Source organism: Phaethon aethereus, assembly GCF_964289735.1.
Source record: "Phaethon aethereus genome assembly, chromosome: 4".
Classification (NCBI taxonomy): Eukaryota; Metazoa; Chordata; class Aves; order Phaethontiformes; family Phaethontidae; genus Phaethon; species Phaethon aethereus.
The window spans coordinates 74,626,312-74,653,517 of NC_138578.1; the positions used below are offsets into that span (position 1 = coordinate 74,626,312).

At 38.7% G+C, this 27,206-nt stretch overlaps 1 protein-coding gene across 3 annotated transcripts in view; it reads right to left on the reverse strand.

Annotated features, from left to right (window-relative positions):
• The window catches only part of RGS12 (regulator of G protein signaling 12), a gene marked incomplete at both ends in the record, with an annotated part of 86,443 nt that overhangs the window by 51,356 nt on the left and 7,881 nt on the right, over positions 1 to 27,206 (reverse strand). For all 3 annotated transcript variants that reach the window (XM_081999247.1, XM_081999246.1, XM_081999245.1), the window contains one exon: positions 15,367 to 15,486. In XM_081999247.1, coding sequence (XP_081855373.1) covers positions 15,367 to 15,486 — 120 coding nt within the window. The remainder of the gene's footprint in view (positions 1 to 15,366; positions 15,487 to 27,206) is intronic.

Sequence of the window (27,206 nt, forward strand, 5' to 3'; positions counted from 1 at the left end):
CCAATGCAGGAAGCTGTGGTTCGTCAGGGATTCAGATTAGATCTCAATTATCTCTCACCAGAAAAGCTAGATCATTTTATATAAATCACACTGATTGTATTTTAAAACATTTCCTATAACAAATCAGGAAAATAAAATGATGCTGAATTGTGTGATAGTCCTGTATTCAATAAAACAGATTTCCAAGACAGTCTTCAGAAAAAGATTAGTTAATCACCCTAACATTAGCTATAGAAACATTTACATAGTAAACCATTATTTTCAGAGGTTTACATCATGCAAGCCAGAATAAAACAGGACCTCAAACAGTGTATTCTGCTTAACTTTTCAGTGGTTAACACTCTAAACTGCACCTAAAAAACTGCAGCACAAGGAAACTTCTCGTATCTGGCTAAACCTAGGAGCAGCCGTTGTCACTAGGGACGAAATTCTCCTCTCAGAAAGCCACTGATACTCTGCCCTTCCTTCCTCACTACCCCAGCCTGTGCTCGACCGATGTCAAGGCAGCTCTTGCCCAGCGCCTTAGGAACAGAGAGCAAAACAGGCTACTTGCAATGTAAGAGGGAAGTGCTATTGCCTGTAACAGCACTGTCTTCCAGAGACTGTATATGGAAAGTATAGGATTTCGGGAAGTTTGTTGCTATGCACAAGAGCGGTAGTACCTAAACCATTCACTGCTATTATTTTTTAAGCAATCAAGTGATCAGAATATAATTTTCTGCTAAAAATAAACACCAGAACTGCAAACTGGGAACGATCGGTGGGCATTTTTGTGTTACTGGGATGTTTTTAAAGCCAAGGTGGACTTACTAGTAGTAGCTTAGGAAAAAGGAATCTTCTCCCTTGTTCAATGCAGCAGGTCGAATCCCCCACATCCATACAGTTCCTAGGTTGAGCCCCTAATATAAAAACAACCCTACGAAGAAGGCAAATATTACTCTGAACTTACACAGAGAGAAAATGAGGCAAAAAGAAGCTAAGAGCTTTTACTCAAGATCTCACAGCAAAATTGTCTTCCAAAAGACAGTCCAAGGCTGCACATCTTCCCATTTTTTGATTTAGGATGAAGAGACTTGGTTAACAGAAAACTCAGTCTTCTCAGAGTGATCAGTGAAGAAATTTTAAGGTAACTGCAGATGAAAATGGAGGAACCATACTTTAACAAGCTTTCCAAAGACATAAGCAAATTCCTGCAATGGACAAAGCTAATTCTATGATTGAGTACTTGTTTGAATAGGCACACCACTGCACTTTAGAATGCTGTCTTCTAGAAGTATTTAATACCATGAAGAAATGCAATGGAACCAAATGGGTCCATAGACAGGAAACGAATGTGTTTTACAAATTACACCCTCTGTTATTTTAGGACTTAAGCAAATGCCCTGTGGTACTTGCACAGAAGAACAGTTTTACTGTGTGTGGATAAGTATTAAAAATTTAAAATTTTATAAAGAAAAAAATGCCAAAGCTGTTTAAATACTGCAATACTATTCCATGATTCTGTGATTTCGCTTGACACTAAAGCAAGTGGGATGCAGAATGTATTTTCACTGTCAATACTTTAATCAAACAGCAACACCATTGCAAATATGCAGGTGACCAGGTGCATACTAATCCTTACACTGGATAAGTAAAAGGCACAAATGGATCAGAAATGGCTAGAGAACTTTCCTTTGAGCACCCCTTTGGGGTAACACAAAAAAAAGCACTTCTATCAATAGAGTTTACTTAATCATAGAATCACAGAACCATTAAGGTTAGAAAGGACCTCTACGATCGAGTCCAACCGTCAACCCAACACCACCATGCACACTAAACCATGTCCTGAAGTGCCACATCCACATGTTTTTTGAACACTCACAGTGATGATGACTCCACGACCTCGCTGGGCAGCCTGTTCCAATGCCTGACCACTCTTTCAGTAAAGAAATGTTTTCAATATCCAGTTTAAACCTCCCCTGGTGCAACGTGAGGCCATTTCCTCTCGTTCTATCGCTAGTTAGTTGGGAGAAGAGACAAACACCCACCTCACCACAACCCCCTTTCTTCAGGTAGCTGTAGAGAGCAATGAGGTCTCTCCTCAGCCTCCTCTTCTCCAGACTGAACAACCCCAGTTCCCTCAGCCACTCCTCTTAAGACCTGTGCTCCGGACCCCTCACCAGCTTCGTTGCCCTTCTCTGGACACACTCCAGCAACTCAACGTCCTTTTTGTAGTGCGGAGCCCAAACCTGAACACAGTATTCGAGGTGCAGCCTCACCAGTGCCGAGTCCAGGGCTATAATCACTTCCCTACTCCTGCTGGCCACACTATTTCTGATACAGGCCAGGATGCTGTTGGCCTTCTTGGCCACCTGGGCATACTGCTGGCTCATGTTCAGCCGGCTGTCAACGAACACACCCAGGTCCTTTTCTGCTGAGCAGCTCTCCAGCCACTCCTCTCCAAGAGGCACTTGGCCTTGTTAAACCTCAAACAATTGACCTCAGCCCATTGATCCAGCCTGTCCAGATCTGAATGTTCAAGCTAAGTCCTCTAGGAATCACCTAGAAAGCCCAAGAGTACTAGCAGAGTTTTAACAGGTGAGGATGTTACCCATGAGAATGATTAGGAGAAAAATAACTCCACATGCAATGGGATGTAGCTGCAAGACTAGCAGTTCACCAGCGCAATCCTAGCGAATATTGTTAGGAACACTGTGTGTGGGCAAGGTTTTATACATTCTAGGCGCTCACACTTGGCATTAGAAACGTAATAATCCCTCAGCTTAAACCGACCTTTAGAGTTGTTGATTTTATTTCATTGAACTAAGCATCGCACATCCACATTTCTTCCATGCAGTGACTCTACTAGCACTGCAAAACTCTACCAATTAGACAGTACCAGTTAATGATAATGGCTATGAAATGTAACGTGACTCTGAAAGCCCTTTAAAAAATTCCTATCCCTCTACATTTTCACAGGTTGTTTCAGCAGCTGCCAGATTCAAAATCTTGTGATTTTGTGCACCATATTTCTAAACCAAGCAGGCGACTCAAGGTTCAAAGGTCAAACGCAGAAGGAATGTTAATTTGCAAAGCTATTAACGGAAAGTGTTAAAATATGACACAACAGCTTTAAAAACCTTATTCAGATATACCAAAGACAACATTTGTAAACCCACACCCATCTGCTTAGAAGCTAAACTGTGGGAAGGGGTAGAGACCCCAGATACGGTTGATCTGGTTTTCTTTTCTACCCTCCCTCCACTTCCTGCTCCTATTTTCTTTTATACATTTGTTTTCAGAGAAAAAAAAGCTGAAGAGAAAGACAGAATGACAGGAAGGCTTGATTAGTTTTAATTTGTCAAAAGATGAACAGGATTTAATATATCCCGGACTCCTAAATAAGAAAACACACACAAAAAATGCCAGGCAACTAGAAAGAGGCAATCCCCTGGACCAGCTCCTAGTCACACAAATTTGACATTGGCAGAATGCACCATCAGAAATCTTAAACCTCATCAATACCAAGTATTTCTTTTTTTTATCTCACATTAAAGAACATAACAACTACTTGCATGAGAGCCAGAGAAAAAAATATCTGTTAAGAATATGATTTAGCTCGCTGACTAGTTGCTGAAGTAAAAAGCGGGAATATCAAAAAGCCTGCACAGTAATTAAGAAAACTTTGCTATAAAATAATTTTTTTTCCCTAATTCTCCAGATTCTGTCCAGATATATTTTTGCCAATGATTTGTCAGCTACTCAATAATAAACAGACTGCATACATGCTATCGATTAGAAGAGGGAAGATTCTCATATTTACAACATTGTTGTTTCCCTCTATCAATTTTAAAGATAAAAGTCCTTAATATTCCAAGGCAATAGTAACGAGAAATATTTTCAAGCCAAACTCTTTGGAATTTTGTTCGTGTTTTTGTTAAACACCAAGACTTCCTATACAATAAATGCAGTGAAGTAAAGGGACTGGAAGCAAATTGCTGTTCTGAGTGCCCCCTGCTGCCTGTCTACACTTCTGAGACTGATGTACACATTTTAATACCTTAAGTTCAGGAAGATATACCATCCAGAAATCTACTCTAAAAACAAATATTTTGTTCTGAAAGCCATATTGTAAACTTTGAAAAATACTTCTGTAAAGCCTGACTGTAAACTGATAATAAAAAATACACTTTTTCAAAAATGTTTTTGAAATAATTCCTATTTTTTTCCTCCTGTTGATCAACATTTTAAGACAACTGAATTCTCTCCACTAATAAAAAAACAAGCAGAAACAGTGTAACTTGCTCATCCAGATGGAAGATGACTTGCAGCCCAACAGCAAATTAAAATTACATTACATATTAAAGTGGGTATGATTGTGACAGATCACTGAGACACATTAAGCCGCTTCTGAATTTCTTACTACTGCAGATGGAGCCTTTAAGAATCAATAGATTTTGAGGAAATCAATGTCAAACTGAGCATGAAAACCACTAATTTTTAAGTAAACAATGCATATATGTCTTCCTAAGCTTTGCAATTGTTTCTTTCCTATATAATTTTAAAAACTTATAGTTTTGCTGCTATACTTTTAGCATTAAAGACAATTACACTCTGAAATATATAGACATAAAGAATTAAGATTACTCTCAAATTTTGATAGTGCAGCTAGGACCTTTACTTACAAAATACATGTTTTCTGAGCAACAAGAAGCTAAAACTGGTCTGAAGTCTCTATACCTCACGAATTTTGTATTCTATAAATACTTTTATTTTCAGTTATTTTAATATATAACAACACCATCTGGATTCTGTTTTATTGAATAAAAATCCAGCTGGAAGGAAAAAAAAAAAAACACTTTAGCTGCACACCTTAAAAAAACACTGTAACAATTAGAAGGTACTTATGACATTCTTGCTTTACGGACATACATGTGCAAGTATAGTGAAAATTAAGTGAAAGATTTATAAAAAACTTAATTAGAGAAATACCTGTATATCTACTAAACTCATTCCACATTTTAAAAACAATACAATGCTAGAGATTTAAAACATGTCTATAAAAATGGTGTACTCTTAATTTCCTAATAGAGCTTATATAGAAAGTCGACTTAAATACTTATACTTACGAACTTTGTCTCTTTAAAACCTCATTGAATCCTTAGAAGCATTATTTATCGTATTTCACTGCAAGATTTCTTAGCTCGGAAGGCTACTCATTAAACCATATTCCTGTTTTCTGTTCGCTTTAAACAAACAAAACTTTATACTTACAGACACTTGACTATCAGTAAAAGTTTTCTCCATGTATAAATAGTTTAATAGCTCATTGTTAAGCAACAGTCCCTTCAACTTTATTATTACGCTCTTTCTGAACACATATTTACTTCTTCCGGAGTCCAGTCAAAAAATGAGGCTTCTCTGCCTGTTGCCCTATCAACACCTCTCCCATTCTCCTCCCTCCCCAGCACATTCTCCGCCCTCAATACTGGTTCTCTATCTTCTCATCAAAAAGAACAGGCAGCTTTTCAAATGTTGTTTAGGCAGGTCCTGGGTAACAATAAAGCTTCTGTAAAGACAACAGCATGCTGCTGAGGAATCTGCTAATGTAAAACGCATTTGGTGAGGGCCTACAAGACTCCGTCTTAAACGTTTGTCCAAACTTGTTTAAGCATTGAGTCAACATCGGTTTCTCCTCCAAAGTATTCTCATTTTTAATACATTCTCCTTTGATGAGTGTATCATCCGAATGAACTAGGTCATGAATCCCTATTAAAAATACTTAAAATATAATCTAAAAATACATTTAAAAAAAAAGTTAAAACTTGTAAGACTCACAGCAAATTTCTTTCAGTTTCTGGCATGTAGGTACGTGTCTCAGTATGATTACAATCACATGTATGCATATTATGAAATCCATCTCATCCTACCAAAACGCTCCGTGTTCTTTTGAGTAAGCAGGGCATTGGCATTTACAAGGATTGTGTTCCAAGTGAAACACGATTCTCGTAATTTTCAATACCACACCTACTCTCCAGACAGACCAGCAATATCTGTGTATTTTCAGAAAGAAATGCGCAGGCTTTCTGCCCACAAATAATGCTTAAATACCATCCTTCTGCATTCCCTTGGTCCAGGGGGAAGTAGAGGATGGGATTTTTGTTGTATTTGATTCAAAGAAATTCCTTGTTTCATATTTTTTTAAGTATCAGAAGAACAGATTAAAGGTTTTGTTATTGAATAAAAAACAGTAGCTCACCTACTAGAAGTTCCACAGGTGACTCCCTTACTGTCTGTTGGTTTTTTTTTAAACTTCACTGGACTGATAAATCCATGAGGACAGTGAAAATTAAATGGTACCAACTCCTAGGCAAAATCTCAGCAGTTTAAGCACGGAGACAGGGTCACAAACAATTCATGGATAGCTACAGCGCTATCATTTGTGCCATGTGCCATATGTATTCTGTGATTATACTCTAGAAATACCAATTCAGTCCATTCAATAAGGCCTTAATTCATTCCCTAACATTAACCACATCTCACAGAGCAAAAATCCCTCCTCACCCCCATCAGCACGTGGAATGAGAAACAGACATACCAGGTAACAGGAAGAGCAGCCAAGGGAGTGTGGGAAGAGAGGCACGAAACCAGTCCCCCAGTTCCTCACTCCCACCTGGGAATTGCCTGGGCCATCTCTTTTGCAGCAGAAGCTCTACCCAGGAAAGCTGCGGGTCCCCTCTCCCTCAGACGGCTGTAGCACAAACAGCAAGTGCTCCCAGAGCCCATGGCACTTACGCTGCCCCAGGAGATACCACAGCCCGTGAGCCCTCGGCTTTACCAACAAGTTTACACCAAGCGAAAGGTAATGCAGCTTCCTGTACTGAGTACAATCCGTAAGCCCACGGTTAAGGACAAGCAATGCCCGTCCTTGATTCTAACAACATAAGAGTCAGTTTAAAACACAGGTTTATCAAACCCAGTACTATGTTTGCAGTAATGGCCACACACGGACGTCTACTGTGGAGTAGCACGGCAACATACAGGACATTTCCCTGATGACACTCTCCCAGACTCCAGGTGTTTTTAGTTCGGGACATTTCCTGAATCTGGTGTGGCTTGTCTCCCTAATAATCCCCAGTGGCTCTCTTTTCCAAATACTTGTCCACTTTCCCCCCAGGACATGCAAATTTCTTGCATCCACAGCACTCAGTGGTGAGGCGTCCCACAGACCGACCTACCTCCTGCATGAACAATCGTGTTCTTCTGTTTGTTTTGCTCCTGGCTCCAGGTACCTTTAATTAATGGTGCCGACTTCTTGTCCCGAAGGAGACAGTGAGCAGTCAATCCCAACTACTTTTCTATGCCATCCATGATTCTGTACTCTTGTTACGCCTTTTCCACTTCTAATATATTGTAAACTTTTTGAAATAAAGAGACCAGAACATAACATTCAAGGTGTGGGCAAATCACAGATTTATACAATGGAATTATGTGGGTCTTTTTCCTCTATTCCTTCCCAAATAATTAATAATTTAGAATTTTGTTTCATTGCTACTATACTGAGCTGATGTTTTCATGGACTGTCTCTTGTAACTCAAAGACCTCATTTCTGAGAGGGAACAGTCAGCTGGAGACGTACATGTATCATTTGATGTATGAAGCTAGGACTATTTTGCCTCATTTGCATTGCTTAACATTTATCTGCATACATTTTCATCTGTCATTTTGTCGTCCAGTCTTATAAAAGCAGCCTGCTCTCATCTTGAGAGATTGCTCTTGTCCTTATTACCTTAAGTAACTTCACCTCACTGCTCACCTTCTCAGGAGCAGCCTTAAAAGATGCTCTTGAATCAACAAGTGTAGCCTAAGAAACTGAAGCAAGCGCCAGCCTTAAGCAGCAAATAATTCTGGGTTTCAATAACAGACCCCCCAGACAAAGTCATTACTTTGTCTTAATGTCAGGGGGTTAACATGCCTCATTAATTAGAACCAGGAGAGCAAAGAGTTTTAGTTCAAAGAGAGCAAGCTCAGTTTTAAAAGAACACTAGGTACCAAAGGTTATGGAGAAAGACATACCCAAGAGGTTGCCCGCCTACCAAAAGTCCCAATCCAGCAAGCACTGACTGTTTCATCACTACGCAAAGAAACCAGAACCAACGGAATGGAGCCAAAACCAAGGTCCAATACCTTATATTGCTCAACCCCATATGACCTATTTGACCCCTCTATAGCTTCAGGTGGTTACCTTAACTTCTTCACCATGGCTGATCCTTGTAGTTCCACAAACATGACTGCATCAGAGATGCTGACAGAATATGAATTCACCTGTGTCCATTTAATCACACATCTTAAGAATGTCGATACTGGCTACTGACAAGAAGTAAGGCCTTAAGAAGAATACAGGTTCTGCCCTAGTCCCTGAAAGCATATACTGTGCCTCTGGTTCTGTGACAGAAATTGGCTTGTGTTGGAGAGCCAAGCCCAGAGGCGATAAGGCCTGGACAGTACGTGAGTCAGAGTCAGACAATGGGCTGATTGCTTCCTCAGGGAGAAACTTCTCCATGCAGTGCCAACTGCCTTTGTACATATGGGGCCTGAATTCCCTATGGAATCCATCCTAGGCAATAATGTTTGTTTCTTCTCAGTCCCCAAAGTATGGAATGAGCACTGCCATACGCACCTCACAAAGAAAGTAGAGATGAGATCCAGCTCTCGGAATATTCTCTGACTACTGAGCTTTTTACATGCAAATTTACATGGCAAATTTCTCCAGAATCTGAAGTAAAGAAAACAACCCAAAAGCAATAAAAAAGAGCAAACAGTAAAATTACAAAAGTATGGTCACTTTACCAATTGCAGTAACAGAAAACAAAACCCAGTATTGTCAGTGTCTGGAAAAAACCTCACAGTTAAACGTTCTGGATTGTACCTAGAAAGAAGCATCTCCAGTTCACGATAAACAAGAGGTTACACACAACTGTACGCATCTGTTGACCAAGTCACTTTTGTCAGCTACTTTACAAAACAGTGTGAAGAATATAAGAACTTTCCATGGTAAAGTCTATAAATGTAAGGAAAACTTAGAGCATGTATTGGTAATCCTTTAAAAATTATGGTAGAGTATAAAATACCAGCAAAGACTTAAGGTTAATGCCAGTGCACGATCTGTGGAAAAAATAAATAAACGTATACTGCTAGCACGATGTTGTCCTCCTTTAGATAGTAACAATGGATATGACTAAAGTACCTGATAAGATCACACATGCCAAAGTAAAAGCCTGAAGAATATCCTCTAGAATATGCTGAAAAGAGTTTGAAATTCTTAATAGAGCAGTCTAGAGAACCAAACGTGAAAGACTGATGCTCTTCGAAATCTTTGAGGCACACTAAGAATGATGTCAGCAAAAATAAAAAAGACTAAGGGACACCACAGGCATCGTCCAGAAGATGATAGTAACACACAAATATACTGGCTATATCTGTACTAGTCAAACAAATAGTGCCATAAGCTACTGCGTAGTTCCAAAGACAGCTGGTGCTTTCTGGCTGCTATCACACCACCAAGCTCTCCCAACCTCCTATCAATCAAGTTGGTTGCATCCAAACTGCCTGCTGGGCACAGAGATGGTAGCTATTAGGGCTAATCGCTAAACCGTAACCGAGATCATTTGAGAAAATACACGAGCTGGCCCAGGATGAAGCCACATCAATGACAATTCTACCAAGGTGGCAGTACAACCATCGCAGCCCCCTGCCTGCGCCTGCGTCCTGTCGCTCATTTACCAGCTCAGGCGTGCAGCCGCTGCGCAGCACAGCAGGTCAACAACTCCAGCCAGGGCTGCAACAGTCAAAGGGCTGAACAGAGTGGAAGAATGCCTGGCAGAAACCACCGGATGCTTTCAAAGCCTTACCGATCAGCTCCATGACCACATGCGCTACAGTAATTCAAGGTGAAGAAATCAATGTTTAACGTCATGACTAACTTACACTATTTAAAGTTATATATTATAGTTCAGCAAGAGGGTTTGGGCTACTACAGCACATAACTGTAAAATCATTAAGCACACATCTTATGCTTTGCACTTGCGTTAAAAGCTGACCCCGGGTGGCACACTCCAAGAAACAGGATCTGTCCGTCACTGCTACGCCACCGAGCCACACCGGAGAGATTCTGGCAAAGGGAAAAGAGAAACAAAGAACCTGGGCTGTGGGCACAGATCCAGGAGGCTTCCAAAACAGCGGTGTTAAGGGCTGGCCTGTGTTAGGATTCAGACTTTAGAATATACATGTATGAGACGGGAACTTTAAGACCTTTAAGAACTCTATTATTCACATGCTAAAAGTACAGAACTCCCTTTTACATACAAAAATAGATTTTATTCTTGCATGCAGTTTTATTTCACAACTGCCCTTTTCTCCACTTCCAGGAAAGCAGACAGCAAAACTGTCAATTGGTCAGTTACATCTTAGATAAAAATTAGGACAAAATACATGCAAAAGACGCAATACTTAAGGGTAGTACACAGTAGCACCTGTGCACACTGGCAGCCCATGGCAAGTTATTATAGCTTAAAAAAAAAAAAAAAATCGGTGAACTCTAAGATGAAGACACACATTCTTTTCAAATTTTAAATTCACAATTATAAGCTGAGAATGAAGAGGCCTCTTGATTAAGATCACGTAATTATACTAGCCATAGTGGTGGCCTTGTGGCTGCGGTGATGATCTAAGAATATCAGTGAAGCAAGCTCTGCAGGGAGGGTTAATACTTTTTATTAGATCAGCTGAGAGGGTGGGAAAAGTTCGGGGCATGTTTAGCAATTCTTGTCTGATTTTCCTAGTATACTAGTTGGTCTAATACAAGCTATTATCTCCCTGTGTAAGCTTTGTCTGATTATTTAAATCAGTCAAACAAAGACAGGTACCCACTTAAAAACCCATTATTAAGTCAAATGAGCATTTAGGGGGTTTTGCCACCCACAGATGCCAAAGCTAATATCCAGCAGAGACACGTTATTCATTAGTATAAAAACCTCATACCAAAGAGATGTGTTGTATGCTTTCAGTTAGCAAATGAAATGCAAAAAAAGTCGCTTCAGTGGAATTAACAAAACAGAAAAAAAATCAAGCACTATTATCTATAATAACAGCTAATAATACTACATTATTAATGGTTATCATTAAGATAGAACATTCTAACAAAATTCCTCACACTGATTTTTAAAAGGAATTTATGATACATTCCAACTTTCACAACATTACTAAACTCTAGAAATTTGATCCAACAAATGTTCTTTTTCATACAGGATATAGCTTTAAGGTTTCCAAAATAAGGTAAGGATGAGAAGGAAAGCAGCAACAGCATCTTTTTTGTCCTGATATTTAGTTAAAAGAATTAAATAGTCTTTAATTTTAAAAAGATCTCTACGTTAAAAGATTATTTAACAATAGTCAGAGACCCTGACACTTGTTTGCCCAAGATATTATGTCTCCCATTATACTATTCTGCCCTATTTTTAACTACAGAGAAATACCAAAAGTAAAAGTGCCACAATGATTTTCAGGAAACATTCAGCTTTGAATGTTCTCCTCCACAAGGAGGAACCTAAATTTGTTTGACTTCAAGGGAATACTGCAAGTGTCCCCCATTTTTACAGAGCTCAAGAAAAATTAAGATACGAATGGAACGAGCTACAGTTGAAAGCGTTTTGGAATCTGATTCCAAAATTGTTGATGAGTAAAAGGATTACTTTGTTTAATATAAATTTTTACAAAGGCAGTGTTCTAGTCTCTGCAGTCTCACAGAGTCTCACTTTTAATGTGTTTGTAAGTCTATAAACAATGTCATTGCGAGGACAGAATCATGCAAGACTAGTGGCACTTACCTACAGGGAAGAAAAGTACTCTCATTACTCCAAATATTAAATAACCCTAAATAATGGCAAGTTCCATTTAGCTTAAGCTACACCTTGCAAATATGAACCAGCAAGCATGCTATAAAGTAAAACTGGTGGAAAACACAGAATTTTAACATGTTTGTTAATGGATACTATTTCATAACAACAAATGATTCACATAGGAAAAGTTATTCCTACATACAAAATAGGAATCTCTCAGTTCTTAATAAAAACAGATTTCTTGTAATTTAATAAAGAAAAGGTTCTAAATATATTTCTTGTGAAAACAACATAATTAAGGCATACACTAGACACACTAATATTCTGAATTCAGTTCCAACTTACAAGATGATCGTATTTAGCCCTGGTGTGAATAAGCACAATTTCCACAATTCAGAAATAAAATTGTGTATTTTATGTTTTGTGAGGCATTTTCCGTACCATAGTCTTAGTATAACTGCATCCATTAATTTTGCACTCTCATCTTATTTTGATCCCTGCAGATTTAAAATAACCTTAAAAAAACCAGGTTCTATTAGCAAAAACAGCATCTAGTGGTTAATCCTACAAACTTGTCCATTTTTTTCTATGCATAATAGAGCTTCTGCAGGTAAGAGGAAAATGCTTAAGGAGAGGCAACTATATCACTACAGATAATTCTAACCTTATAAGAATATTGGCTGTGCATGTATAGCCAGCCATAATCTAACAATTTAAAAGAAAAGGTGAATATTCTCTCGCAATCATCGTTTTTATTTATTAAAATCATATATATAAAATGTTTATGCTTGGATAGATTTTATAAAAAAAAAATGCAAAGAAATCACGCCACCTTATGGCAGAAGACAGGAAAACTGATGGCTGGTTTTTCACACACTACAGCTCCAAAGACAAGAGGAGCAAGTTCATACTTTCACAAAAAATCCAAATACAACCTTCTCAGAGCCATAAGCAAATGAACAGTGTTCAGCATATGCCCATAAAAGAAACTCCATGGAACCTACTAATACTGCTCAATTTAGAAGACTAAGTTGGATGCCAGCAGGAATCAAACCTACAAGCTCAGAGAAGCTTATTAATTTTCAGATTAGTTAGTACCTTATCCATTCTGCTAAGATAACTGGAAAGAACACAAAAGCAACTGAGGAGCCTACATAATATGTTCATGATCATTATTCCAAAGGTGGAGTCTCTAAGAATTTCCTCGTATTGTTATTTCCTCTTCCAGCAACTCTAAATAGATGGCCTGAAACAATCTAAACATGTACTAACAACATTATGTACCACTACACTTAGTGTAACAGTACTTGGGAAAAGTGCTGCAGTAGCAACATTAAAGTTAGAATCAAAATTGAAACGCCTCAACACTATTTTACTTTGACTTATCAAGTTTTTTAAATTCTCCTCTGGGTTGGTATTTCTCCTGGTGGTTAGGATATCAATCTCTAATAGCATGCAGAGGGAAAAGAAGTTATTGTCAGAGAGCAGTCCACACCCAAATAGCTACATGTAGTAAGGGCATTCATCCAAATACAGATTGTTTCTTTGTCCATTTCCTATTGTGACCTAGAATGCAAGCTTCCCCATCCAAACTAACAGTTTTAATAATTAGGACACTGGGTAACACAGAGAGCCTCTCAATCCCTCCTGTTGGTGCTACTCAATTTATATACACTAACGAATCTCTACTAAGACATAATGAGATAAAAATGGACTATTTAGGCCACTGACTCTGACATCTTTCTGAAATTCACAAAAAGAAAGTACCAAGTCCCTATTTTAACGGATATTTATGCAACGTAAAACAGCAGCTACAACAGAAATTAAACTATACCCCTGATGTTTAAAACACGCTCTCGAAATAGGAGACGTGCACATAAATTTATATGAAATTTCAATCTAGAAGAATGTGGTGTGAACCATGTTTTTCCTATTGCACATGAATTACTAACGCTAGGCTCTTAAATATTCTGAGAAGATTCTCTCTTACTGTGACCAGGAATTCTGTCAAAACTGGTAATATATAGTAGCAAGTTTTTTGATTTAGAAGAATCACCATTTTCTGACGAAGGACGATGTAGCTACACAGTTCCCAAACAGATTTATCCAGAGGATCTTGCTCTTTTTTAGTTATACACTTACTGTATTAAAGTTATAAGTGCAAAGAAATTAAAAAGTATTTTCCATTATTAGAAAAAAAAGCAAGACACTTAAAAGCTTCAGACAAGACAGAAATAGACCACAACGAAAATGTCCTTTAAAACATCTGAGAAATAAGTAATTAGAGTTCCTACCTGCATTCCCTAAGCACACCAGAAGCTCCTTCCATATATTCTGTTCCCTAAAAATCCAGCGCACTGAGCTCCCCTCTTCTTTAGTTCAGAGTCAGTAAAATGCCGTTCTTCCTACATTTTCCTACAGCAGGAAACTCAGAATATCTCCTTTCCTCCTCCCATCTCAAACACTTTTTAAACACCTCCTTCCCATTTAGAGGGATCAGTGTACCACATTCCCTCCCATGCTGAAGAGCAGTATAATACATATTACATGGTTCCTATGCCAAGAGGTCTGCACTATTTTCGTTTCTCCCCAACCAGAAACCTTCTTCCAGATAAGCATAATAAAGGGGGAAGGGAAAAATCTCTCCATTCACCTTCACATCACTATGGGTCAGGTTTTCCCCAGGAAGCACACTAGAAGAGAAGATACAATGAAGCCGTATTCCTACAGCTGGTTGAGGGAGGCTCTCAGCAGAGCAGGATGAGCAGCTTTATAAATTCAGATGGCTTTCCATTCCTTGTTTCCGCCAAAATCAGTAAGGTTTGGCCACTGAGGTCCAGGCATCAGCTGATGTTATAACAGATGTGAAACAGTGTTGTTATATTACACTCAGAAAGACACAAAATCACCATCATGAATGGCCAACACCAAGTTGATTACAAATTCCCTTTTCTCAACAGCCGACATATAAGGAGGAAAAAACTATTTATGTATTTTTTAAAACTCTTCAATACTTGGTAAGCTACATTCCTTAGGGAGTTATGTAAAGAGCCTGGTCCATCAACAAATTTAACCCCCAAAAATTTTCTCAATGCTATGATCATCAGCTGAATGCAGAAAAGAATATGATGAGCATTTGATTTTTTATATGATATCATGCTTGCTACAATGATTTCTAAGATATGATGAACGTTTTGATAAGCAAAACTATATTGTTTTGCTTTACATGACAAACTGTGATGGGTAAAATAAAGTCAAAATCCCCCACAGAAAGAAAGGCCACTGCTGGCATCAATATAAACTATTAAAGAAACACCGCAAAAGTCAGGTGATACCTGAAATCTGTATTCCCCTCACATGAATGTCATATGATGATTAGTTACTTTACTACACTGCAGATATTACTTAATTTCTTTCATTAATATCAGCATTAACTACTATAAGTTCTTCTCCAGGACTCACTTCTAAGTTTTAAGTCAAAGTTAATTACCTCAAGGTCATCCAGAGAACGAGTAATACTAAATCGCTTCGATCTTCCAAATGATCTTCGAACAGACGAACGCGGGGGAGGAGCCTGATTTAATCCCATTGGATGTCCAAATTTTGCACCCTAACCAAAACAGAAAATATATATTACTACCTTACTTTTTTGATTTTAGTACATTGCTGATCATAGCAACAGCATTTGAACTTTAAGCATCGATAGGTACAGAATTCCAAGGAGATGGATTTGCAAACATATACCAGGACCACAATTTCAACACAACTTGCTTACTTGCCATGCCCTTATAAAATCCTGTATTAAAATCATTACAGTTATGATTTTTACAGTCTCAAGTCAAATATAATAAATATTCAGCATTAAGGTACTGTATAAACATGAGTCATCAGTTAGGTTGCTAAAGTGTACATATGCTGCATGTCAGTGTTAGTAGACAGAGCTTAATTAAAAGCAAGGTAGTACTAGCTCTTTACTATCTTAACTGGAAAATATTTACAATGACACAATATTTGTTCTTTCTATAGGAAATTATCATCCTAGAAATCATCTCACCCAGCTTCTGTTGGAATCTTTCTCCACACTTTTAAAAAACTTACTTTCACTACTCATTTTTTTAAAAGGCTTACTACTGTCAAGTCCAACCTTTTAAATCACAAAATGCAGGAACTTTTGTTCTGAGGAAAGAAACTACCTCACTTGGATGTTCCATGACTAGAATTGGTGCTGCAATGACTAAATCTAATGGCTTTCTCTTTTCCCTATAATCGTACTCTTTCTCCTTAAAAAGTCACCAGATGTCAGTTCAGCTACAACAGCTCAGCATGTACGTTATCTAGTCTCTGCCAAACAGCAAAGTGTAAGCTTAAACCTAAGAGTAGGCACACAGTCAGTGGTTGGTGCTAAGCAGATGTACATAAACTCACTACATTATGAAAACCTGTGATTATGTGCCTGAAATTTTGGATTCCTTTCACTGTAATATTCAATGTGGGAAAATTCCTTCCTGTCTTTTGATGCTTTTTTACTTTAGAAAATAACGGAGTTTAATTCAGAGCAAATTTTCTTCTATTTCATTTCAGCATCTTTCTTCAACACAGTAAGCTTAAAATTATATTTATTAGTAATTTTGTAATATTACTTTGTAATATTTATTACGTTTTATATTTGTATTTGTTTCTTCCTTTGGGCCAGTCACTGTTTTCTGAATCCTGAAATATTTTGATCACTTGTTTGAAAGTCTAGATACATCACATTAACCAAAAGAACAATCATAATTTTCACATTCTTATAATCTTATGCTAACGACCACTCATACACAGTGGAGAAGAGCATCGAGAATATTACACGGCCTCCTTACTGCAATAAAAGATAATGTATCCAACAGAAGATGTCTGCCTGTTTGCCTATTCCTATGGAGCCAACACTACTCTTCAGCAACAGGGTTCTAATTGTCACCAGTATTCACAGCAGACTCTGTTTGCAGGCTCATAGCAATCTCAAGACGTAACACAATATACAGGAATCTGGATCCAAAGAACGTAGCAGGGTTCATCACTGCAACAGGCTGAGACTCCAGCTTTTTCATTCAGTATTAAGTGATCCATTTTTATATGGAATCCTTTCCCTCACAACTTTCAACTTACTGAATTTTTTTTTTATTGGCCGAGAAGAAAATTGGGCAGGTTCTGCCAAGTGAAACTGGAAATCTGGCAACTGGAGATTGGTTCCTAAGTTTTTTAAGAGAACATTTAAAAGTACAGTATAAACAAGCTAGGAAGGCCTTTACTAAAATCATCATAAAATCATAGAATCAAAAAATGATCAACTACATGTGACGACAGGAAAGTTGCTCTCTGTAAATGTCCACAGAGAGCAAGCATGGAGTGAGGACAGCTCCTGTCTTTCTGAGCAACTTTTAAAATCATCTGTTGATGAAGGCAAGTACCACTGAGGTGGTTCACTCTTGGCTCGTACCTTACAGTCACAGCAGTCTTTCCTGTCTAAACTGAAAGCTTATACATAATGCTGTTTGGTGAAAGAGGAACTGGTTGGATGGTGGCACCCAGAGGGTAGTGGTCAATGGCTCAATGTCCAGATGGAGATGAGTGATGAGTGGTGTCCCTCAAGGGTCTGTACTGGGACCAGTACTCTTTAATAAAAATCTTCATCAGTGACACAGACAGTGGGATCGAGTGCACCCTCAGCAAGTTCACAGATGACACCAAGCTGAGTGGTGCGGTTGACACACCTGAGGGACGGGATGCCATCTAGAGGGACCTGGACAAGCTCGAGGAATAGGCCCATGTGAACCTCATGAGGTTCAACAAGGCCACGTGCAGGGTCCTGCACCTGGGTCAAGGCAACCCCCAGCACCAGTGCAGACTGGGGGGTGAAGGGATCAAGAGCAGCCCTGCTGAGAAGGACTTGGGGGTACTGGTGGATGAGAACCTAGACATGAGCCAGCAATGTGTGCTCACAGCCTAGAAAGCCAAGCACATCCTGGCCCGCATCCAAAGCAGCGGGGCCAGTAGGTCGAGGGAGGGGATTCTGCCCCTCTACTCCACTCTGGTGAGACCTCCCTGCAGTGCTGCGTCCAGCTCTGGAGCCCTCAGCACAGGAAAGACATGGACCTGCTGGAGAGGGTCCAGAGGAGGCCACAAAAATGATCAGAGGGATGGAACAGCTCTCACCTGAGGACAACTGGGGGAGATGGGCTTGTTCAGCCTGGAGAAGCGAAGGCTCCAGGGAGACCTTATTGCAGCCTGGCAGTTCTTCAAGGGGGCTCATAAGAAAGATGGGGACAGACCTTTTAGCAGGGCCTGTAGCGATAGGACAAGGGGTAATGGTTTTAAACTAAAAGAGGGTAGATTTAGACTAGATCTAAGGAAGAAATGTTTCACAATGAGGGTGGTGAAACCCTGTCACAGGTTGCCCAGAGAGGTGGCAGATGCCCCATCCCTGGAAACATCCCAGGTCAGGTTGGACAGGGCTCTGAGCAACCTGCTCTAGTTCATGATGTCCCTGCTCCTTGCAGGGGGGTTGGACGAGATGACCTTTAAAGGTCCCTTCCAACCCAAAGATTCTATGATTCTATGAATGCAGGTATCTGTGTCAAACTGTGAACTCCACAGTACCCTCTGCTTATATTGACCAGTATCCTTTACTATTACCACATAACACCCCAAAACACTGACATGGCTCCTCCTCTGTGAGTATGTTCCTATTAATGCAGCATGAATATATGTGTACAACTACAAGGTTTCACCACTAGTCAAGTATGACCACACCAGTTTTGCAATTTTTAAATTGTTCATCTGTGGATTAGTGAAAAAACTATCAGACTACGAACAGCTCAGCAAATTCTAAGGCTAGTGAAATTAATGATACCAGTACAACTGGTATTTTGAAACTAATGAAATAGTTACACAGTATGGATTCTGCTCAGTGGTCTTTCACATATTTCTCAAAACAAGGTGCATCCCTCAGAGGACTTAGTCTTTCATAAAAGAAAACTGGTGAAAGGAAACAAAGGAAAAAAAACATCAATAACAGTCATATCTATTTTGGATAATGTACAGACTTTCACTTCTCTTTCCCATTCAGCCCAGAGAGAATATAAACTGTCCAGTATGTTTTAATAGTGGGGATTACCATATACAATTCTGGGAGATTAAGACATACAAGTAGAGAACATACACCCAAAACCATGTTTGAAACAGTAACATTACAAATTAAAAGAAGACGAACAAACTACCTGAAGACAAATCTAATTAGATTCCACTGAGAAGCAGATTCTAGATAAGATTAATTATCACCAGATGCCCCATTTTAGAAGTAAATGCTGCTTACCAATTTGTGATCAGAAACATAACAAAGAGAAAGAGGGAGAGAGGACAAAAAACACTTGCACATTGTGTGGTATTAGAAAAGAAAACAGTAAATTGGTATCCTCAAAATTTTTATTTACTGTTTTTGACATTCTTGTAAAAAACTCACTACTGAGCCCTGGAGGGAATGTTAAAGATAAGAGCAGGAAAAAAAATACCCTGAGAATAAATCAGTGCTTAAAAATTCTTACAAAATATAAAAATTCATTGAGTTTACCATTTCTCCAACCCATTTGGATAACAATTGCAATTAGGAAAATGTTTTCAACTGACAAAAATCTCTTCCTTGCTCTGAAGAATCAAATTAATAATCTAGGAAATTAAGGAAGACATTGCTAAAAAAGACTGCAGTTCACAAAGTATTTAATTTCCTGGTAATGGTGCTGAGAAGTCTCCCTTTTCATCCCTTCTTGACTCAATCCCAGATACTCAGACTAGGAAGGCAGACCTCCTTCTGCAGATCAGTTAAAAAAATTGCCTTGCATACACACACGCACACAAGTAAAGAAAAAATCATGTAACCTGAGCAAATAGCAGCAACATTTTGGCAAATGTTTTTCATGGGACTCTGAAGAGCTGGAAATAAAATCATCCATGTCTTGAAGAAAGAACAGCCATTGCAACTACAATGCACTAATCAGCATGGCTAAAGAAATCCACAGCATTTGAGCAAAAAGAGATTGCTACTGCAATGACTGATATTAATGCAAATTTTGCAGTCTGTTAGCCATAAAGAAATTATCATACTTCTAGAAGCTTTTATTACACAGATATTAAAAAACGTTAAACGAACCTAAAAAAATTTCAAAACAGTACACTATATGACCAACAAAATGCTGTTTCATCCACTGTTAGCTGCCAAACTAAAACACTGAAATTTGCTACATGAACACTGGGCTGCGGCTTTTGTTAAGTACAGATTGCCTCTAAGCCCTAGAACTATTTACTGTCATATCTTAAAAGATTCTCTTCTGGAAACACTGTGTTGCTGAATCTATTAAAAAACCTCTAAAAATATCTAAAGAATCAAGAAAATCTAAGAAACCCTATCACAGTATTAAAAATTGAAGTCCACCTGATACTTCACTAAGTGTCTTCGTTTTAGGAATCCAGAAGCAAACAGAAAAGCACAGAAATTTGTAAAAACAAGTTGTTAGTGAAAAGTATGTGCTACAGCAATATATCCTCTGCATTTTGCAATACAGATAATTACAACCCTGCTCCTACTATCCACCATGCTGAAAGTATAAAAGAACATCTCTCTAAAAGCCCTTATCCTGTTAACATTTGGCAGATGGAGAGGAAAAACAACAAAGGATTAAAGGAATTAACACACTGATGCTCTAAAAAATCCATTCCTTTTTTTATTCTTATAACAAAGTAAAAATTATGAACTTGTATGGACTGAAATACCAGTTAAATGTATAATCATAAGATAAAAAGCAGGACAATGAACAGGTCGGCATCATTTTTTTTTTTTAATATATGGTTAGATCACCCCTTTTCCTTAGGCTAACAGGAAATGGCAAGTGCAAATACATTCCCCTGAAGTAACCATCAATCACTGACCAAAACATATTCTTTTCCTTCAAATACAATTTTTTTTAAATTTAATTTTTAACTTGCTTATTTGGCCTTCTGGATGAGTTATCTTCTAATCTACTCGACAAGAAAGGCATTAAAAACAGAGGTCACCAGAGGAGGATTGACACAGCAGCAGTTTGTGAATGTGTCTAAGCAAGAACAGTTTCTGATAACAAGAAAGGTATCCAAGAAAAGTACAAATGAGAAAGTGGAAAATGTTGTACTTCATGTATTAGCAAGACAGAGGCAGGGAACAAGCACACAACTCCTTAGCCTGCGAACAAAGGGACAGAAAGAACAGAAGTGATCCAATACATTAATGAGAGGAAATGGCCTCAAGTTGCACCAGGGGAGAATTTTTCCTAGATATTATAGAATATTATATAGATAATATAGAGTATATAGATTATATAGATAATATAGAGAATATTATCTAGATAATATAGAATATTATATAGATATTATAATATTTCCTAGATATTAGGATAAATTTCTTTACTGAGAGAGGGGTCAAGCATTGGAACAGGCTGCCCACAGGGAGGTGGTGGAGTCACCATCACTGGAAGCGTTCAAAAAACCTGTGGACGTGGCACTTCAGGACATGGTTTAGTGGGCATGGTGGTGTCGGGTTGATGGTTGGACTTGATGATCTTAAAGGTCTTTTCCAACCTTAATGATTCTGTGATGGTGACTTGAACAAATCTAGTTCTTTGAAGACAGAAAAGAAAAAGGATGGGCTCTTAGAAGTAACTTCAACTAATAAACAAGTTAGGCACTAGTGCCATATAACATTTTTTTTCAGCAGCTGTGCTGGCTTAAAGGACTTTGCATGTACCTCTGACCACTCATGCCAGCTCCCGAACTGCAGCAGGCTGCCCCCTCCTCTCTGCTAACAATAGTTTACAAAATTAAATAATCCTGTTTCTAATACAGATCCACAGGCAGTCATGACACCATAACTGATGATGCTCATTGCCAAGTCCAGCCTGAGAGTGATGGGAACAGAGTTGGTACTACCAAAGAAACGTGATGTGAAACTCTGATAGTCAACACGATACTCTAACCCGGAGCCTGGGTGAACAGAGTTGATGAAACCTTATCAATTATTCAGAACCCAAAGAAACCAAACACCTCTAGAAAACGTCTTCGATTAGCTTAAAGAAATTCCCAGCTATAGCATGAGCGGTATCATGCTCTTCCGTATTCTAGCAAATGCACTTATCAAATATTATAATTTTTTAATAAATCATCATACATAACAACCTGAAGTTTCCATTTTGTACTACATGGTCTTTGTGTCTTTCTACAGTTAAACACATATTGCCCTCTCATCCAAGTACCTGAATATAGCTAATAAAACAATGAGATTCCTTTCCTCTGGGACAACGGTTTTAAAGCTGGAGGAGCAGGAGGGAAGTAGCAAGGAAAGGACACTGGCAGCTCTTGAAGTGCAAGAGACTATGGAAGTGGGAGATTTTTGTGAGGTGTTCAGGGATCCTTGACACAATAAAATACAGGGAGCTGGCAGGAGGAATCCAGAAAGGGGAAAAAAGGAGAAAGAAAAACTGTGAGGCTTAGGCCAGCTATAAAATCTTGTAAATTTAATCTTTTCATAGAAAACACATTACAGTTTGTGACCCTGAGGGGAAACTAAAGCGGCTGAATCTTAGGGGACAGAGATTTTGGCTGCTATGTGGAAGACCAAGAAGGGGAGAAGTAATCTAAAAGCTCCCCTTTTAAATGTTAAACAAGTTTTGTTTTTTTAAACAAGAAGGGGAGCTCATCTAAAAAGTTTGAAAAACACTAACATTACCTACAGAAGGATGCTTTCAAACCCTTTCAAAACTGTCTCACAATGAAAGCTAATCTCACAAGATTCACAGGCATGTGAGTGAAATTATTCTTTAAAATTTTTGAGGAAAAAAGCATAAGGAAGTAATTGAATGTCATGAACAAAGTTATAAGAGCTCTAAAACAAAAACATAGTTACTGGTATGTAGTAATTTTGATAGAAATTGTTTCCTCTTCCTGCTAGGTGGAACACGTATGCTATCCTCTGTTCTGACTGTTTAAGATAATCAATACAAAAGGGCTCCACATGTGCTAGAATGGTCACGCAGGACCACTTGCCAGCTGGATTAGAAAAATCCACTGTAACAACAGTTTGGGGAGTCTTACACAATCCAGCTAAACCACAGCAAGGATACGTGCAACAGAAACAACCATCACTGCCCGGACAGCAACTGGCCATCCTGCTCCAGAGAGTCAATTCCCCAGGTAAGCATCTCCCTATACTAAAAAGTCCAATAAATTAGATTCTTTTAACAAAAATTCTATGAGTGTCTGTACAACAAGCATCAATTTGAGTACTGATTTCTGATTAATTGCCTCTAAAAAGCACGTAACAAAAGGAGGATCCTTATATATTCACAGATTTTATCGCAAAAAAAAGGAACAGCACCATTTAAAAGGCCTCAATTTAAGAAGCTCAACTGATAAAGAGTTTGTTACATTCTATGTGTCACAGAGCTTAATCATACTAACTATAAAATCATCAAATTTTAATTTGCCCTACTCTGATTTCCAGCTATTGAAGCTTTTAAAAGCTCTCACTGCTTTTAGGTTTGACTCTATGACTTTGCATGGTAAAGTGCATAATAGTTCAGAAACCAGATACACAGATCATATAATTTGAAACTTCTGTGGGTATTCAAAACATGCCAAATTGACTCTCGAACATTAAAGAGCAGAAGGGTCAGTCTAAAGCAGCAGTTAATCTTTATAAAAAAATGCAGGTTTAAGACTTCGGAATCAAAGTCCCTAATTTACACCCTTCTGAAAAGGGATGGGAAACAGGGATGCCACAGTAATGCCAATACAGTCAGTACACAAAATCTCCAGAAATACTGCAAATCTTAGAGGATGACAGAACAAAGAAGTTGATACAGATATTGTTCTATCAACAGTGTTAGTCTCAAAGCCTGCTCTGGACCATTTGGCTTACTCTTCCTCTGCTGTCCACTAGCATCCCTAGGCACCCATTCTCCTGATCATGGGTCCCGTTAGCTGCGTGACCATCCCACTGCAGCAGCGCAGAGCAGGCAATGTAGGCCATGACCTCCCTTTAGCCTTCATCCTACCAGCCAGCATCACATACTCCTCCACCCAAAATCTGACAGTGCAGACTTGCAGGACTGGTAAAGTGGGAGTCTATGGGGCCCGAGAATGGGATTGAAATGGGATGCATTGAAAAATGAGGTACGTTGCATGAGGCCTTCTCGTACCCTGAAAGAGATAAAAGAACTTGGGAGGGAAGTGGGAAAAGAGCTTGCTGTGGTCCCTGTGTCACCTGGCCCGTAACAGGAACAGAAGCGGTAAGTTCCGAGGGATAGGTAGGGATGCTCTGGGAAAAGTCTCCATCTGCTACTGAACAAAAAAAGAATGAAGTAACACCCTCCAGGCTGCCCTGTGCTGTTGCCATCATCATGGATTGACATCACAGCAGAAAATTAGATTGGGGGGGTTAATTAAAAAAGGTCTAACATCATTCAAACTTCACTGACAGCTTTTCCACAGGTTTTAATGACACTGCAATTCCTGTAATGATTTTTTTTTTTTTTCCATCAGTATGACAGAGGATTCAAATGGTATTATTCACCATTACTGGTCAATGGATTTGATCACTTTTAAGAATACCTCTTTACTAATCGGATAATAATGACACATTTCACTGCCTTCTAACCATTACAGGGGCCCATAATTTAATCAAGAATGACGTAAATTTTTGTGCAAGATTTCTATGCACTCTGGGAAGACATAGAAAAGTGTCTGTCACATTGGGCGTCCAAGTAAATTAAATTTATTGCTTGTCTCCTGTACTAAGGATACTACACACAAAACACTGACCACCTACATTTCAGTACTATCCTAATCCCTTTTCAAACAAAAACCCACACATGTTGATAGTATTAATGCAGATGGAGTAGTAAGATCATTTTCTCAGTATAACTAAATAACAGTACCTTGTATGAGTTGGAAGCCTATTAGCTGGAAATTGCAGAGGAATGGAAAGACCCGAGTACACTAGGGGAAAACGTGGAGAAAATTACAAGTACACATACAACAGCTGGTTCCAAATCATCTTGAACATTAGGCAGGCATTAGCTGGGAACAGTGTAAGTATGGCCCAATAATCAGTAACAATCAAAAAGGCAAATGAAGAATCATCAGAAAAGCAAAAAAATTAAGAAATAAGCTTCATGAATACATTGCCTGCTTATAGTGCTGGTCAACCCATCTCAAAGGTAATACGTACAACTAAAGAAGAAAGATTACAATTATGAAAACACTTTTGTATGGGAGGAGACTAAACTGACTTCTGCTTGGAAAGTAAGTGATTGGTGGTTGAGGTTTAAAACAAAATTGAATAACTAAGAGAAAATAAATAGAGAGTAAGATGTGCAGTACTTCTCATGACAAATATTAGCAGGTATGAAATAAAACTATATGGAAAGTTCAATTATGTACTATTTTCTTTCCACGCTATTAAACTGCAGAATATTTAGGTCACATGATACCAGGAATGCCAAAAGCACAACTGAGTTTAAGAAACAACAAATTCAAGAACAAACGTTCACAAAGGTTATTACACACAATGATGTGCATGGTGTCTCTACTGGAAGAAAGTCTCTAAACCATGTGCTGCTGAAAATGAGAAGGATGTATTTTTTGCTGCTCTTCCATGGTTTTTCTAAGCAGCTGCTCCTGACGGTGTCCAAAATAGGATATTGACCTCAATACTGGATATCTCATCCGATATATAAGAATTTAAACTAGAATAGTTTCAGAAAAGGGCTACTGAAGTTATCCAGAGAATGAAAACTTTACTTCCCAGAAGACTAAAAGACTAAGCACTTTACATCAAACAAAATGAAAGGCCAAAGAGAATGTGATTTCTATGTATAAACAAAAAGGTAAACACTGAAGAAAGAGTCACTTTCACTGAAGGAGACATTAGCAGCAGAAAAAATGGGTATAAACTGGCCATGGCTATTTTATGTCTGAATTCCATTTCAGACTGAAAAATTTAAAAAGTTTCTAACATCGTAATAGCCTTGAAATATTGTTCCTGTAGAAGGCAGGGTGGAAGGGAAGGCAGGGTGCAAACGCTGTTTTTTCAAAGGTACACCTGCTAAGTGTATGTAAGGCATGACACTACATGATTGCCTAAAAGGGCTACAATTTGGTTTGATGATGCAGAATATCCTTCTCTGGTACTATCTTTGCAAACTTATTGAGGCTATTACTTACTGAGTTTGCAAACTTATTATTGGCTACTTTATTGATGGGATTCATTTCCAATTCTTTCTCTTGAGGCTTCATTTTTCCATGCTTCTGTTTAGACACTTCAGGTAAGTTTTAGCAATTCTGTATTTATTTTTGTCAATTAAAGACCTTTATTCCATATTGATTTATTTCTTCTTGTGCTGGTTTTGGCTGGGGTAGAGTTAATTTTCTTCCCAGTAGCTAGCATGGGGCTGTGTTTCAGATTTATGCTGGGAACAGTGTCGGTAACACAGGGGTGTTTTCATTCCTGCTGAGCAGCGCTGACACACAGTCAAGGCCTTTTCTGCTCCCACCCCACCAGCGAGGAGGCCGGGGGTGCACGAGAAGCTGGGAGGGGACACGGCCGGGACAGCTGACCCCAGCTGACCAAAGGGATAGTCCGTACTGTATAACGCCATGCTCAGCATATAAAGCTGGGGGAAGACAGAAGAGAGGGATGTTTGGAGTGATGGCATTTGGAAGACAAAAGTCTTCCCAAGTAACCATTACGTGTGATGGAGCCCTGCTTCCCTGGAGATGGTTGAACACCATTCTGCCCATGGGGAGTGGGGAATGGATTCGTTGTTTTGCTTTGCTTGTGTGCGCGGCTTTTGCTTTACCTATTGGACTGTCTTTATCTCAACCCATGAGTTTTCTCACTTTTACCCTTCTGATTCTCTCCCCCGTCCCTCCGGGAGGGAGGGAGCGAGCGGCTGCATGGGGCTGAGTTGTCGGTTGGGGTTAAACCACACCACTTCTCCAGTGAAGAACTGGTATTTTACAGCTCCTTTTCTTCTCTAAATCTTCTCAACTGCAAGGAATTTGGGGTCTATCTTCATAAAACTAGAAGCTCAGGCAATAATTTTATACTCTCTTATCTCAAAGCTTCTACGTTTAATGCTTGAAATAAAGCCATTTTTCATCATTGCAATTCATTCTGTTGTAATTATTTTTCTCCACGCTATTTTCTTCATTGTTTCTCCTTGTTTCTCAAGATGCTATCTTCTCCTGTGACCCTGCAACTCAAAACTA